Raw genomic sequence first — 14,724 nt, forward strand, 5'->3', positions numbered from 1 at the left:
ACCGCGCTAATTCAAAAATCCGCGTAAAAAACCGCGTAAATTCAAAAATCCGCGTAAAAAATAACCACGTTTTTTTAAAAATCCGCGTAAAGTAGTCCAGCAAGAAGGGCTTTAGAAAAAACCCGAGACGCTCTAGAACCAGTATTCAAAATTGTCCTCTTTGACGGTCATTCCGGATCTTTCGGTGGGCGGAGAGTATTTTTTGGACAATGTCTTTTACTAGATAAACACTTAAACGTTTCTGGTTCCAACCCACGTTAATTCGGAAATTCGTGAAAATTTTTTTGAATTAGCGCGGTATCGCGTAAAAAAACCGCGTTAATTCAAAAACCCGCGTAAAAAAAAAACCGCGTTAATTAAAAAATCCGCGTAAATAACCGCGTTAATTCAAAAATCCGCGTAAAAAAAAAACCTCATAAAAAACCGCGTAAAAAAAACGCATAAAAAAACCTGACTGTAATCATGCGAAAACTTAACACTCTCCTTTTTAGTTTTTCAACCCAAAAGGCAAGATATTATCCACAAAAAATTGTAACTGTACCCGAATCACAGACAAACAGACGTACCACTGCATACAAAATTCTAAGAAAATAGTGGTTCCGACTAACTTGTGCGACACCTACTGGATATTTTCCGCAAAAGATAAACTTTCAGCTTTTCTGCTGATTTTGGCAGCACGGTGCTCGAATACTGTCAACTAAGCCCAAACGAAAAGGCACATCAGCGCCACCACCATTGCGGCGGGAATATTCCGCATAACTGAATCTCATTTGAAATGACCGTTATTTTGATACACGGAAATAAATCTCGTGGTACGTCTGTTTGTCTGTGCCCGAATGATCAATATCCATTAGTGTACTTTGAATTCGTGAGGAAAATGGATATTTTTTTCGTTTACCATTTGTTTGCTCAAATGCAGAAAACCCCCAAAAATGATAGTCAAACAAACATTTTTCGAAGAAAATAAGTCTAACCGGGTCACTAACGACTCGTTGACTAGCAAACATATGCCATAGCCTTTACTTCCTCATGCAATAGAGGGCGTGGTCCAGAATTGAAAATAGATCGGACAGGTTGATTAAAAGCGTTAAGGCCTAAACACAATGGATACGTTGCGGCTGCGTTTGCGGCAATTTGACAGTTAGCCTATACATTTTCTGTCAAATCAACGTCAACGCAACGCAAACGTATCCATTGTGTTTGGGCCTTTACGCCAGGGGAGCTGCGTAGTCGCGAAATTACAGAGTGCGCTTTGTCAAGCGGATGGTCGTGGGTTCGAATCTTAATAGAATCAGGTCATTTGATGTCAAAAAGGACTTCAGTCATGGGTATATTTTCAGGCTCCTCACCAGTAACCCTTCCTTCACGCTGAAATCTATAATACCTTTGCGTGACTTCCTCTCAACAAAAATAAGTCCCTGCTATCAATGAAACTAACCAGAAGACGCACGACGAAACTTCTCAGGGAATTGTAATTGGTGATATTTGGCAGGAGGAACGAGGTTTGGTTTAGGAGAACAGTACGCGTGTAAAAAGGAAGGGTAGCACATTACACACAAGGACTGATAAAAATAATAATAAGCATGCCACTTTCGATAGCGGTATTGCAAATAATAGAAGTGCGGAACTGCGGGTTACAGTAGACACACGGGACTGCGGGTTACAATAGACAGACAGAAAAAAAAAGCGTTACGCCATCCTACAACCATCGACGCCTGTCGTGGCGTTAGATTTCGACCCACCAAACAATTTTGTTGTTTTACAGTTTAATAAGCTATTATTCAGTGGATTTCGGCTGAACAATAGCTTAACAAACCGTTAACCAACAAAATTGTTTGTTGGAGAACTTTGAACCCAGACCCATAAAAAATGCCAAGCGGGTGGCCGAAAAATCAGGCCATTCAGTGTTCTCCAGATATAGAAAAAACTAAACTAAACCATACTCCCCACTGGGGACCGATCTGGGGAGTCCCCAATAACTCAAAGATGGTACAAGATGGAGTCGATGAAAAAGAGAAGAATAAATCTGGAAAAAGATAAACGAGGTACGAATGAACCTACGAGAACGAACAGCAGGTTACTTCAAAATAAAGACACCGCAAACATGGAAAATGCGAGATATAGTAAAAACGTCCGGATAATACCACAAAAGTGTCCATACTGTTGGCTCTCAGTTGCTCGGCGGAAAGTAAGGGTGTGGTGGAGGGAGTAGCTTCATTCTGGAGGCCATTAGCTGTAAGTTACAGCCTGTAACCTCAATTCATCAAACCATCAAAGTACTTATTTCGACGACTTCCTTTCCGAGTCGGATGAGCGAGATCAAAAACGGTGTAAATATTTCACAGTAAGCTGTCATACCAATTTTCTTATGTCATACAAATTTTACTAATACCAATTTTCTTTATAACATAATTCATTCTAGAAGCTAACATTTTCGGTTTACTTGCGGTTAGGGGTTTACTTGCGGTTTCGGGCATTGGCTGGACATCTTTGGGACACCGGAACAGCAGCACGATGTCCGATTAGAACGATGGTGGTCGATTGATCCAATCATCGACAAACACGGCAACTGACGAGGTCAATGACCGATCATATTTTTCGCCAACAGTATCGGCGTCACGAGAAATTGTAGCAAAAACCAGCGAATGTCACTGGTGGCGGAGCAGCCGATATAAGCAGGTATCAGGAAGCAGTAGATCCACACCTGGTTCGATGTAAACGCTTCAACGGACGCCTGTTCGGACTCCACCGATGACCCTCGAAACGGTCCAACGCCATGGGGACAACGTTCTGGTGATAAAAAACGGCAAAGGTAGAGCTCACTCTGACTATACAGAAGATCAAGTTGTAAGTGGATTCCAATCCCCAACAACGGCAGAATATCGAAGGGCTTCTGATAGGGCACTACATCGGCTAGAAACTCAGGAAACAGACTGGTAATGAAAAAAGGCCCATTTGGACCTATCCAGCTATATTAGTTTCAGCTCAGTAATATTGTCCCCATTTTTACCCGTACCGGATATTTAGTTTAACAATCATTTGCCTTTTTCTTATTCTATTGTTTTACACAGTTAACAGTTAACAATTCTTCTTACTACATGAACTAATTGCATTTTTTTGTCCTATGACTTACATATTAAGTTGTAAAGTATGCAATGTATGTGTTTTTTTTTGAGGATGCTTAGAAAAAAAATGTTTTGAAATTATTCCTAATTCTTCTTTCTTTGTCCTCTTTGAAGGTACACGATCTACAGGGTGCACCATAATCATTGTAACAAAAATGCAAAGTCAAACGAATAACAATCAAAACTGGACCTTCATGCGAGACGATACCCCGGCTCACACAAAGAATACCGTTCAAGAGAGGTGCAAGGCCAACTTTCGCTCTTTCATCACCAAGGATCTACCCTTGCCAGATCTCAACAAGACGAAAAAATCTGCTTGAATCAGAAAAAATATCCATCCGTGTTTCGAAAAAAATTCGCTCGAGTAGACGAAAATCTGTACACATTTTGAAAATATCGACGCAAATATAAGCAGACTCTGAAAAAAAAAATCTGCAGATACTATGAAAATTCAGCGAATATCTGCTAATCAATGAAAACCTGCACACGGACTCAAAAATCTGAGTTTTGCAGACAAATCTGTTCATCTGGTATCCCTAGCTTCTATCTGAAAGCTGTCCGCTAAAAATGAGTTCAAAAAAAGGGGTCTAGAACAGTTTTTTTCACACTGATTTATTTCACATGAAACGTTAACTTGAGACTTCAAAATCCGGTTAGTGAGCACTGACATACGTTCCGTGCGGCACAGTTTAGTCATGACGTGGAAACGTGACCGTTTGATCCTGTTGATGAGTAGCTCTGTGTTCTCAGCCTTGCAATTACACGTACACCATGGAGCTCAATAAACCAAATAAATCCTCGATCGGACGACACAGCGCCAGGTTTGTCGTATTTCGGTCTTTCGGCACATATGGTGTACTCTGGTTCTCCCAAAACATTCGCTTTTTTTTGGCGTAGTGCGATGATGTCTTGTTCGACCTAAACACATATTCTCCATCCGAGTGATGTTTTCGAATGTATGGAATTAGTATTTTCTGCAAACACTCTTCCTGGTTAATGACCCAACCGCTTGGTTTGAGCCATGGCTTCGAAGTTCCTTTATAGCAGCGGTTCTCAACCTTTTTTTGTCCGCGTACCCCTTGGCGATCTTTTTCATACCGATTGTACCCCCTAGCAGAGATGCCAGAACTATTTCGTGAAAATCCGTAAATTCTACGGATTTCTCTGGCTTTCTACGGATTTTCCCTGTTTTCTTCTTCTTTTCTACGGATTTCCCATATATTTGTAAATCCGTAGAAGTGAACAAATCCGTATATCTACGGATAAATCCGTAGATCTGGCCAGCCTGCACCCTAGTTTGGAATGTTCTCGCAAAGTGAGAGAGAGTAGTGGTAGATCATGTTGTGGTAGTCTAGTTTAGGTTTCAAATTAAACAATGCACATAGGGGTATTTGAGGTCAAAAGTTGGAATAAATTGCAAAAATCATAATTATTATTGAACCCCCATAGCCAACTCCACCAGATTCGTAGATAGTGGGGGTATCCCGTAACAACTGTTTTACTATAATTTGTTTAGTTTTTGCTCCATTAAAGCTGTCAAAATGCAAAATAAAAGCGAAACAGATTTTCGAGACGTAATTTGTTGATTTTTCGGGAGACATTCTTAAATATTAGTAATTATATTTTGTCTGTTACAAATATCGATAATCAAATGAATGGTATGCAATAAGTATTGAACATTTCAGATGGATGGTTTGGTGTTTTATTGACTATATATTTTGCATTGAACATTTTTGAAAATTTGCCTTCCGCATTAAGCTTCAAAATTATTTTTTTCAATGTTCTGGACGTTTCTACGCACAAACAATCTCATTTTTAGGAAGGTATGAGTTTCCTGAAACACGTCCAGAAAAAAATAGTTGCGCATGTTTGCGAATTTATGAAATATCATGATTTTATTCCTGTCAATATATGGGTAATTTCATGCGAATTAACTAAAAAACAGTTCAAAACCCCTCTTTCCTTTTTCTTGCAATTTGTGGACGTAAAACGTCCGAAAAATACTGATAGGTGATTTTCGAATAAAATAGCAAAAGGAATGCAGATGAAATATAACTTTTGACCGAAAGTGTTGCTAGATGCATTATTTTTGTTTTTTTTTACTAAATTTGCATTTTCCGGTAATTAAAGCCAATTCTATTTTAAACTTGATAATTTCATCGTGTTCCTCATAAAATTTCAAAAATCAATCTCATGATATAACCAGAAATATTACAGTTTTAAATTTCTCATTTTCCACCAAACAATAAGATTTATTTGAAAATGTCTGTGAACTTTTTTCCTTAAATTCTCTACTAAACTTGCTTCATTTAAACTGCAATCTTTAAAACAAAAGCAGAGAAGGAGTTTGCATCAAAAAACGAACTGCAGAGCGATTTTATTGATTTGATCTGATTAAACCTTTCAATTTAATTAAAAAACAATAATGTTTATCACGTTTTATAGTGTGGAAAACATCAAAATACGCTTAAAACAGCACTACCTTTACACAATTTTACTTCCAAAATGTTATTTTTTTATATATACTCGGATATGCAAAGATAGTATCTAGATTGTATTTCTCCCCATTCAAGTAAAAACAATAATAGTGGAATACATTCAGAGTTAGAGTTACTCTAAAGAAAAGTTTTCAAGAAATTCAAAAGTGGATTAACTTTTAGTACATTAACGTTAGGTCATATGTCTAGAAAAGTTTTTTTAACCAAATGTGGCCCTAAATCACTCGCCGCAATATTCCCAACAAGGAACCTACCACGTTGTATGAGAAAAGTTATGTATCACTGATAGGTAGCTATTAACCATAGCTTAATTATTTTATTCATATTAAAGACATATTGAAGACGAAACTGACAGACTGCTATAAATAAAAATTTTAGCGTATTTACGCATGAAAACAATTTTTTCCAACTTTTCACTTAAAATACTCCTATGTGCAATGGTTTGTTTGATTGTTACAGTCATGTTTTAAGAGTAGGATTGAACAACAAATGAAGTATTATAAAGCGAAATTGCGTTGTCCGCCATTACTGATTTTTCATCCGCGTACCCCCTGAAGGCTTTCGAGTACCCTCAGGGGTACGCGTACTCCAGGTTGAGAACCGCTGCCTTATAGGATAATGCGATGTACAACATAAATTTCGATTAAAACTCGTGCTTGAACCTGTACACCAATTTTGAAGAAGTAGTGGATTTGTCTTATAGGCCGTTAGAGGAAAGAATTTTCTTCATCCAAAATGAAAGACTTTCCGCCGTACTTCCGAATCATCTGCGGCATTGAGATCTCACGGTTTTGATTGGGGGATCTGGTTTACCTACTACACATTATTCCTCTCTTGTTAAAAGTCTTGCAGATGTATGACTTCGAACAACAGAACGTTCTGGCTGCTTCTCGCTGACTTACCTAATTGTTGTTGTTGAAAATTTTACGAGAGAGCGGCACTATTTCTCATTCTTCATTTCCATTGGACGGCCGCTACCTCTCTTACGGATTACTGCCAGGAAGCCAGGATAGGTACCAGTACATTTTCACTCCTAAAATGGTCAACTGTGTATTTTTTTCTACGATCTTCGTTTGTTTGGCAGAATTGTACAATACACTGAATTCTGTTTTTACGCGACTTTTTTTTACGTGATTTTATTTTACGCGATTTTCTAGAAATTACGCGATGTGTGACATGGGAAATATTGTTTATGAGCCAATATGTAACACACACACAAACATACACACACATACACACACACTTACCACATAGCGAAAGGTCTTGTAACGACGCGATCTTTTTTACGCGATTTGCTCCAAATTACGCGATTTTTTTTACGCGATTTGTACGAAATTACGCGTTTTTTTACGCGATTCTTTTTTTTGCACCCACGTATCAATCGCGTAAAAAGAAAATCCAGTGTACTGGCACACAGTTTCTCTTGTTTTGACGGTATTTTGAACACGACTGGATAGGTTAGAGTAAAATGGAGTGTGTGACAACTTTTTGAAGAGGGTCAAAATTCATTCACCTAAGGTGATATTTTTCTGCGAATATTATTGATCTTATAGAAAAATATTAGAACCATTCTTATTTTCAAGTTTACACCCCCTTTTAAACACAACTGACATACAATGATTATGACACCAGAGAAAGGTTCTTGTTTTGGATGGTATCATCAATCCACCAGGGATTGTGGCTTTGTGAATAAGGAGCTTAACATATTTCGGATAACATCAAACCAAAGCTAAACTGGACCCGTGAAATAAAACCTGGTGTGATTTATTCCAGAAAAAAAGCAATTTCAAAAGATTCGTTCCTAAATTCAATGTCTACTAGTAATAAACTACTAATCCGGATGCTTAATAGATCTGATGGGATAAAAATCTGCGCAAAATTTAACAAATGATATATCATCCAATCAAATATCAAATTATTTTTTGTATCTTTGTTTCCAGCAAGGTGTTTTCGTACAGGTTGAATAAGTACATGATAAGTCATGGTGTTTTTTTTTTCAGGTAAGTAATCGAAGCAGATTTTAAAATCACTATGTTAAGTAATTATAGTTTTCAGAGAGAACCGTTGTTTGTTTGTGTGATTGTCTACCGAAAGCAATATCTTTCTTCAATCAAATAAATTTCATGGGATGTGGATTTTGTGCTCTGGAATGTTTCTTTTCAAGAATTTTCTAAAGGATCTTAAAATTCATTTTATCATAATACAATCTGAGTTCGGTAGTGTGCCAAAACTTTACTATTTTTTTAAAAGAAACTGAGATCGTTGGTAAAGTTATTCGACTAGGCTTCAAGGTCAAGAATTTTATGTTCAACTAAACGCTCAACTTGCTCAGCTTATGAAAGAGGTTGATCATCTATATAACACGGAAACAGTTTAACTGCACACTACTAAAGCACTGATCTGTTAGAACTTATCTGTTAGCAATGCAAATCGAATTTTATGAGTTATCTTAAACGCACTTTGTGCCGATGTAAGAGCTGGGTTTTTTTCTGTTTAAAATTTGTAAATACAGAATTATGTAACTACAAACAGCTATTTTAGATTTCAACTATTGTTTGTTTATATCATGGAATATAATTTCAAGTGTCATTTTATTCAAATCTTTGTTTTAAGAGTAAGTAAAGCGCAAATTACCAGAGAGCGATTATTTGCATATATGTTTTATATATATATATAGGTAAAAGTTTAGTTCTGCGCTGCCTGATATGCGGAGTTATATCAAAGGAGTGTATCTGTTTGCTAAAGTTTACATTTGATTCGCTCAAATAGCTCTTAGGTAGCATAGTTTGTTTATGCTCTTGTCTTCATCGCACTTGAGTTAAAACATTAAATGGATTGACGGTTTAAAAATTCAATAATTATTTTTTCAATGCATCCATATCACTTCTGCCGATCTAATATGGACTCAACAATCACATAATTGCTTCATAGACTTGATCAAGTTCTGCTCGTTGTATTGACTCTATCAATTTTTGGAATGATATCTGCATGTTTGTAGTTTATATTGATACGCGATACGGAGAAAGTATTTTGCCAAGAACCAGCGTAAATTCAGTGCTTTGATTTATAGGATGTAATAGATGATAGTTTTACACACATATTTTGATAGTAGTCTAGATGATAAGTGCAGCTAGGTATTCAAAACATGAATGGTCCCCTTGTGTGCACAAGTCGATATAGCGTGAAAATTGCGTACAGTACAAAACTGCATTTAGGTGTTAGGGTTCATATAAAAGCTTTAGTGGGTGAAAATCTATCATTGTGAATTATTTTGTTTTCTTTTTTTTTATACAAACGTTTATCCTATCTTTGCTTTAGAAGTTTCACAGTGAGATACTGACGCCGAAGAATATTGTTTGCTACTTGATGTAATATATATCTATGAAAAAATGTGTTCATAAGATTTAAATAGAGATATCTTGCAATGAGTGTTTTGGCCAAATTTAGTTTCGAACAACGTTATGAATCGGTCGTACTGGTTATGTTTTCTATATCCTATAATTATTTTTGTTAAAGCGTAATTTTTCTGAAATTCCGATACTGCTATTTTGGAACAGACTTCTTTCATTATCGGATTACTCTAACTTTAACATTCAATTTTTGGTCGAAAATGTAAGTATTCCTATTCGTTCTAAAACACATGGCTTAGTTGGTTATTCTTTTAAAAGATCAAAAATTGTAAAATATGTACATTCCTCTGTATTTATATTCTATTAACAACATTTAAAAACATGTTCAAAGCTATTCTTTACGTTTAGTTCCCCTCTGATAACGGCTAGATATGAAAATCTTTCAAAATATTGTATACACTGTAAGTACGAACAAATTTGATCCATACATCAAAATGAAAAATAAACGTGATTCATCCTTACAACTTACGCTTTACAATTACTAGCAACGACGGAATAATGTCTAGTTGTGTTCCATAAACTGGAACCAAAAAATGCAAATCTAACATATCACGTTTTGTCTACAGCCGAATCTGATTAGCTCTTGTATGATTGCTTCCTGTTTTAAGATCTCTGGAAACGTAGAAAGTAGGATTTCACTAGCACTCGAATCAGAGCAGAATTTCTAAGTAAGTTTGATTTGGCATATTCTAGGAAAAAGAGAAAGGAATGGTTCAAACGTCTATCCTTCGAAAAAGTACGACCAAGCGCAGTGCGTTTGTAAAAGCAGTAGACTACATCTAAGCGGTGCTGTCATCAGTTACCATTTGTTCCGAGGTTCCAGGGTTGATTTCGTTTGGATCTTGTTGCTCAGTATATTCGCCAACCACTTCCTTCAATGATTGCTGGGAAATGTTTAATACAGTTTCAGCAGTAGATTGGCCTGGTGATGTCAGCTCTTCCGGACTTTCGGTTGGACTAGTTACGCCTTCGGTTACTGATGGAAGCAGAGATTCATTCGAAGGTTGCCTGAGAAATGAGAAATGTTTTAACTCTTGTGTCATGTCGAATATCCTAGAATAAATACCTTTCCGATGTGTGATAATCTCCGGGAGCCGAATTTGACCGACCAGACCGACTGAATCGCTCGATTCTAGAATCCCCAAGTTGTGGAGTTCTACTGGAAATTGCCTTGCTGAAAGGGTTTAGGAACGAGTGTTTTTTCAGCATCGTTTTAATAAGTATCAGAGTGTCCAGTTTGGGGATGCTCTTCACAACAGAAGTCATGTCTTCATCGCTGATTTGGACCAATCGGCAATTTTCTACCTCTGTCGGCAAGGGGTGTAAACCATGTTTAGTGACCCAACAGTGTTCTTTGATCTGAGGAAGAGTTATCCGAAGCTGGGGATCTTTTTCCAGCATAGATTTAAGAAGATCCTGAAGCTCTGGACTAACCGTACCAGCAGAAGGAAATTTCACTGGGTCATTTTTTATTTTTTCATACACACCAGGAACCGAAGTAGCAATGAAAGGAACATTTCCGTGGACTAGAGAGTAAAGAGTTGCCCCTAGTGCCCAAATGTCAGCCGCTTTCCCGTTATATATAAGCTGCCCAGGAAGTAACGTTTCTGGTGCTCGAAACGCAGGTGTACCGGCTGTAGATCCATTGTTCATGGCTGCATCTTCACCGAGAAATTCGTTGCAAACACCCAAATCGGCAACTTTTACACTACCCGAATCCGATAGTAACAAGTTGGCCGGCTTAAGATCCCCGTGGATTATCCGCTGGTAATGAACTGAAATAAAAAAAGATCCGTCAAATATATTGGCTTTTGCAAGTAATTTCCTACTTACGATATTCAACTCCCAGAATAACATCTCTGAAAATATTCCAGGCACGTTCCTCGCTCAACGGCGTATCAGTTGGTATACTGAGAACTTCTCCATGCTGGACAAGTTCAAAAACCAAATATAACGAATCTTCCAGGGGGTCATCCAGCACTTCGACTAGTTTCACCACGTTGGGGTGATCCAGCTGTGAGATAGGGGAAATATTTGAACAGGTCTACACTAGACTTCAAAACATGCTGATAGTACCTTTTTAAGCACCGCAATTTCTCGATAAACCCTATCTAGGGGAGATGTACCTCGCTTTGGTCCTCGGCGTATGAGACCTGCCTTACGGAGTAATTTACGCTTCGACAGAATCTTCATTGCATAATGAGTTGAATCCTCCTCTGAATACGCCAGTTTCACCAATCCGTAGGAGCCCTGGAAGTTGTGGTTTAATATTTATTACAAAATTGTTGAATTCACTACCGCACCAAGCATAGTTGTCTCAATTTCTACAGAAACTGTGCACAGTGAGATAACTATGCTTGAAATGGCAGTTTATTACTAAACTTATTTTGACGAAAACTATGAAGACCAAAAATTATACGAAATGCTGATATTTTTATATATTTTTGCTCAATAATTATCGGATCAAATATCCGATCCGCATCCGAAAGTGTTCGAATCGGGTAAATTTGACTGACACCATTTGTTGTCGAAAAGTTCAATTCAAAAGGTCGAAGGTTTTTGTAAAACAAAAACCATCTACTCAACAAAACTTTTTGGAACTAGAATTGCTAAAAAAAGTTTTTTGGATGGAAGTTTATTGGATTTCAGATTTGCAATATTCATATAAAAGCAAGGGTTATTGAAAAGCACGCCGCTTAAATCAAAATAACCTCACTTTCGAAAGAAGATCGTAATAGCCTTTTCATGGTAAGTGCTCCAACAGAAAAGTGTTCAATCGGTAGCTCGATCAGTTTGAAAATGATGAGCGTGGCACTGGATGGAAACGAGACAACTAAATGCTGAACAAAGCACGAATCGAAGTGATTCTACTCTGACCGATAAGGTCAGTAATTTCCATTATTTACGATCAAAACCATGCAATCAGCTTGAGCGATTCGATTCAATTAGCGCATCGCTGTAGGTCGAAAAGAACAGAGCATTCCATAAAATATGTCCCGGTTTAAATATTTTTTTAAAAAAATTATTTTTCTGATTCGACTGAAACTTCGCAGTGATGTTCTTATGGGCTAAAGATGTCATATTGTGCTAGGTATTGGTAATTATGTTAAAACATCAAAATCTGTACAATTTTGCTGAGTTTTTGAACAACTGACATTCGGTAATAAATTCCAGTAATCAGTGAACCGCGACCCATAAAAAAGCGAGAATACAGTAGAGAGTGATGAATTTTTCGGTAAATTTCTCTGATGTTTTTCATCATGTCGCAATACGCCGTATGATGGCGCTAAGAACATTTAGTAGTCAATATTTTGATAAAATCGATAGTTTTACAGCTCTTATCGATATTAACGCAAAAAGGAGGATTGCCGTTTTTCAATGTAGAAATTTTGAGTCATAATTTGTACATTATCGACCATTTTGTTCAATCCCAGTTCGTATTTGCGATGAATTTGTTTCTTTTATTGTTGATTTGCAAAAACAACACAAACCTCACAAAATCAGTGTTATATCGATGCAAAAACAGCGACTCTATAACCTGTGGGAATTTTAATGCGTCTGGTAGCTTTTACTGTTTAGCGTACGATTCCGTCGAGAGAAATGAGTTATGGCAGATTATGATTGAACATGGCTCCCCAACAAAGCTGATTAGGCTGATACGTGCCACCCTTGAAGGTTCTACATCAAGCGTCAGGATAGCCGGTGAGATATCGGACTCGTTCGTGACGTTAGATTGTTTGAAGCAGGGTGACGGGCTGTCGAACTTATTGTTCAACATCGCATTGGAAGGTGCTATACGGAGGGCTGGTGTGCAGAGAAGCGGCACCATCATTACGAAGTCGCACATGCTTCTCGGTTTTGCGGACGATATCGACATCATTGGTATCAACCGTAGAGCTGTGGATGAGGCATTCGGACCTCTCAGGAGGGAAGCTGCGAGATTAGGGCTCGTCATAAACTCTGCCAAAACAAAATACATGGTGGCTGGCAGAGTGCGTGGTAGTCCGTCGGAGGTTGGTGCTGCGGTGGTGCTAGATGGGGAAACATTTGAAGTAGTGACGAATTTATTTACCTGGGAACATTAGTGACATGTGACAACGAGGTTAGCCGTGAGATAAAGAGGCGGATAGCAGCCGCAAACAGGGCTTTTTACGGATTACGTAACCAGCTAAGGTCCCGCAGTCTGCAAATCCGTACTAAACTCGCACTCTATGAAACACTGATTCTTCCGGTGGCTCGCTACGACCATGAATCATAGACGCTGAAAGAGGCTGATCGGCGAGCTCTTGGTGTTTTTGAGCGTAGGATTTTGCGTTCAATCCTTGGCGGCAAACTAGAAAATGGTGTTTGGCGCAGACGCATGAACCATGAAGTGTACCAGGCATACAAATCGGCGGATATAGTCAAGCGTATAAAACATGGCAGGCTTCAGTGGGCTGGGCATGTAGCGAGAAAGCCGGATGAGCGTCAAGCGAAAGCTATATTTAGCAGGAATCCCGATAGAGGTCGACGACTTCGAGGTAGACCCCGCACTCGTTAGATGTGTGCTGTCGACGAGGATGCACGCGAAAGAGGTGTTAGGGGCGATCGGAGGATAGCAGCCCAAGACCGAGGGACATGGCGACGTATTCTTGATTCGGCGCTGGATCGATGATCGGTCTGTCGCCTTAAAAGTAAAGTAAGTAAGCTTTTACTGTAATCCAGCGCTGCCATCACTAAAGTGGTTAAAGTGGCAAGTTGCAGAAAGATGTCGTAAGCATTCCAAACGAGTAAGAATTTGAAATCTTACACGTGATTTCTGGAGTTTTTTGTTTTAGCCTAGATGTCTGTTATCTGCGGTAAAATTGACAAAAATTAGAACATTTTCTTATAATTTTTTTAAACTACTGCACGTTTAGGTTAAAGCCTAAAAATCTTTCACCAGTTGTACTGCCGCGCATGGCAAGTCAGTCCCATTTGCATTTTCAGTAAAATTGAGTAATTACGCGTAAATGGTAGCTAACAATGCATAGTTTCGTAACAATGGATGAGCTCAACAACTTTGTTCTGAAATGTTATAGGGGAACTGCTCCATTATTCATCTCATTAAGCCGATATTCACTAAGAATGCACGGAACAAACACCAAATTTTCACGAAATAATTAAACAAATAAACGAAATACGCTTACGTGCTCTTATGAAATCGTTCAGCATCGTATATTTAGTAAACTTAGCTAGATTTATCCTGAATTTTGTAAAACAAATCATTTTTCACAACGCTTCCATATCCATTTCAAAACTAAAATCACTGCTCAATTATTCATCTCACGACGCCCCCATATTCATCACACTGTTAATCATGAACGAAACACATTATCATGAATGAACGTAGCCGCAGCCCGTCGTAGTAGGTTACCTAGATATCCACTGCAGTTGTTTACGTGCAAATATGGTAACCTAGGTAACCACTGCAGTGCTGTCCATTTATGTCAATTATGTCGGAATAATTCAACATTTTCAGTATATTTTTTTCGAATTAACGGAAACTGATTTGGCAACTTTTGATTTTCTTCAAGGCAGTGAAAACAGATGAAAATATATACAGTTGAAATTTAGGAATTGAAGAAATTCATCTCAAATAGGGTAATCGCTCCATTATTCATCTCAACAGCCAGGTACACCTATATTCATCTTATTTCTCTCGTTTGTCCA

The 14,724-nt window shown here is 38.0% G+C and overlaps 1 protein-coding gene across 3 annotated transcripts in view; it reads right to left on the reverse strand.

Moving 5' to 3' along the window:
- Positions 1-7,355: 7,355 nt before the first annotated feature.
- LOC129733265 (calcium/calmodulin-dependent protein kinase kinase 2) overlaps positions 7,356-14,724 on the reverse strand; it is a 187,277-nt gene continuing 179,908 nt past the window's right edge. For all 3 annotated transcript variants that reach the window (XM_055695008.1, XM_055695007.1, XM_055695009.1), the window contains 4 exons: positions 11,110-11,283; positions 10,867-11,047; positions 10,100-10,808; positions 7,356-10,041 (listed from right to left, as the gene is read on the reverse strand). In XM_055695008.1, coding sequence (XP_055550983.1) covers positions 9,813-10,041; positions 10,100-10,808; positions 10,867-11,047; positions 11,110-11,283 — 1,293 coding nt within the window. In that variant the 3' untranslated portion in view covers positions 7,356-9,812. The remainder of the gene's footprint in view (positions 10,042-10,099; positions 10,809-10,866; positions 11,048-11,109; positions 11,284-14,724) is intronic.

This window comes from Wyeomyia smithii, chromosome 3, assembly GCF_029784165.1.
Source record: "Wyeomyia smithii strain HCP4-BCI-WySm-NY-G18 chromosome 3, ASM2978416v1, whole genome shotgun sequence".
NCBI classification, from domain to species: Eukaryota; Metazoa; Arthropoda; class Insecta; order Diptera; family Culicidae; genus Wyeomyia; species Wyeomyia smithii.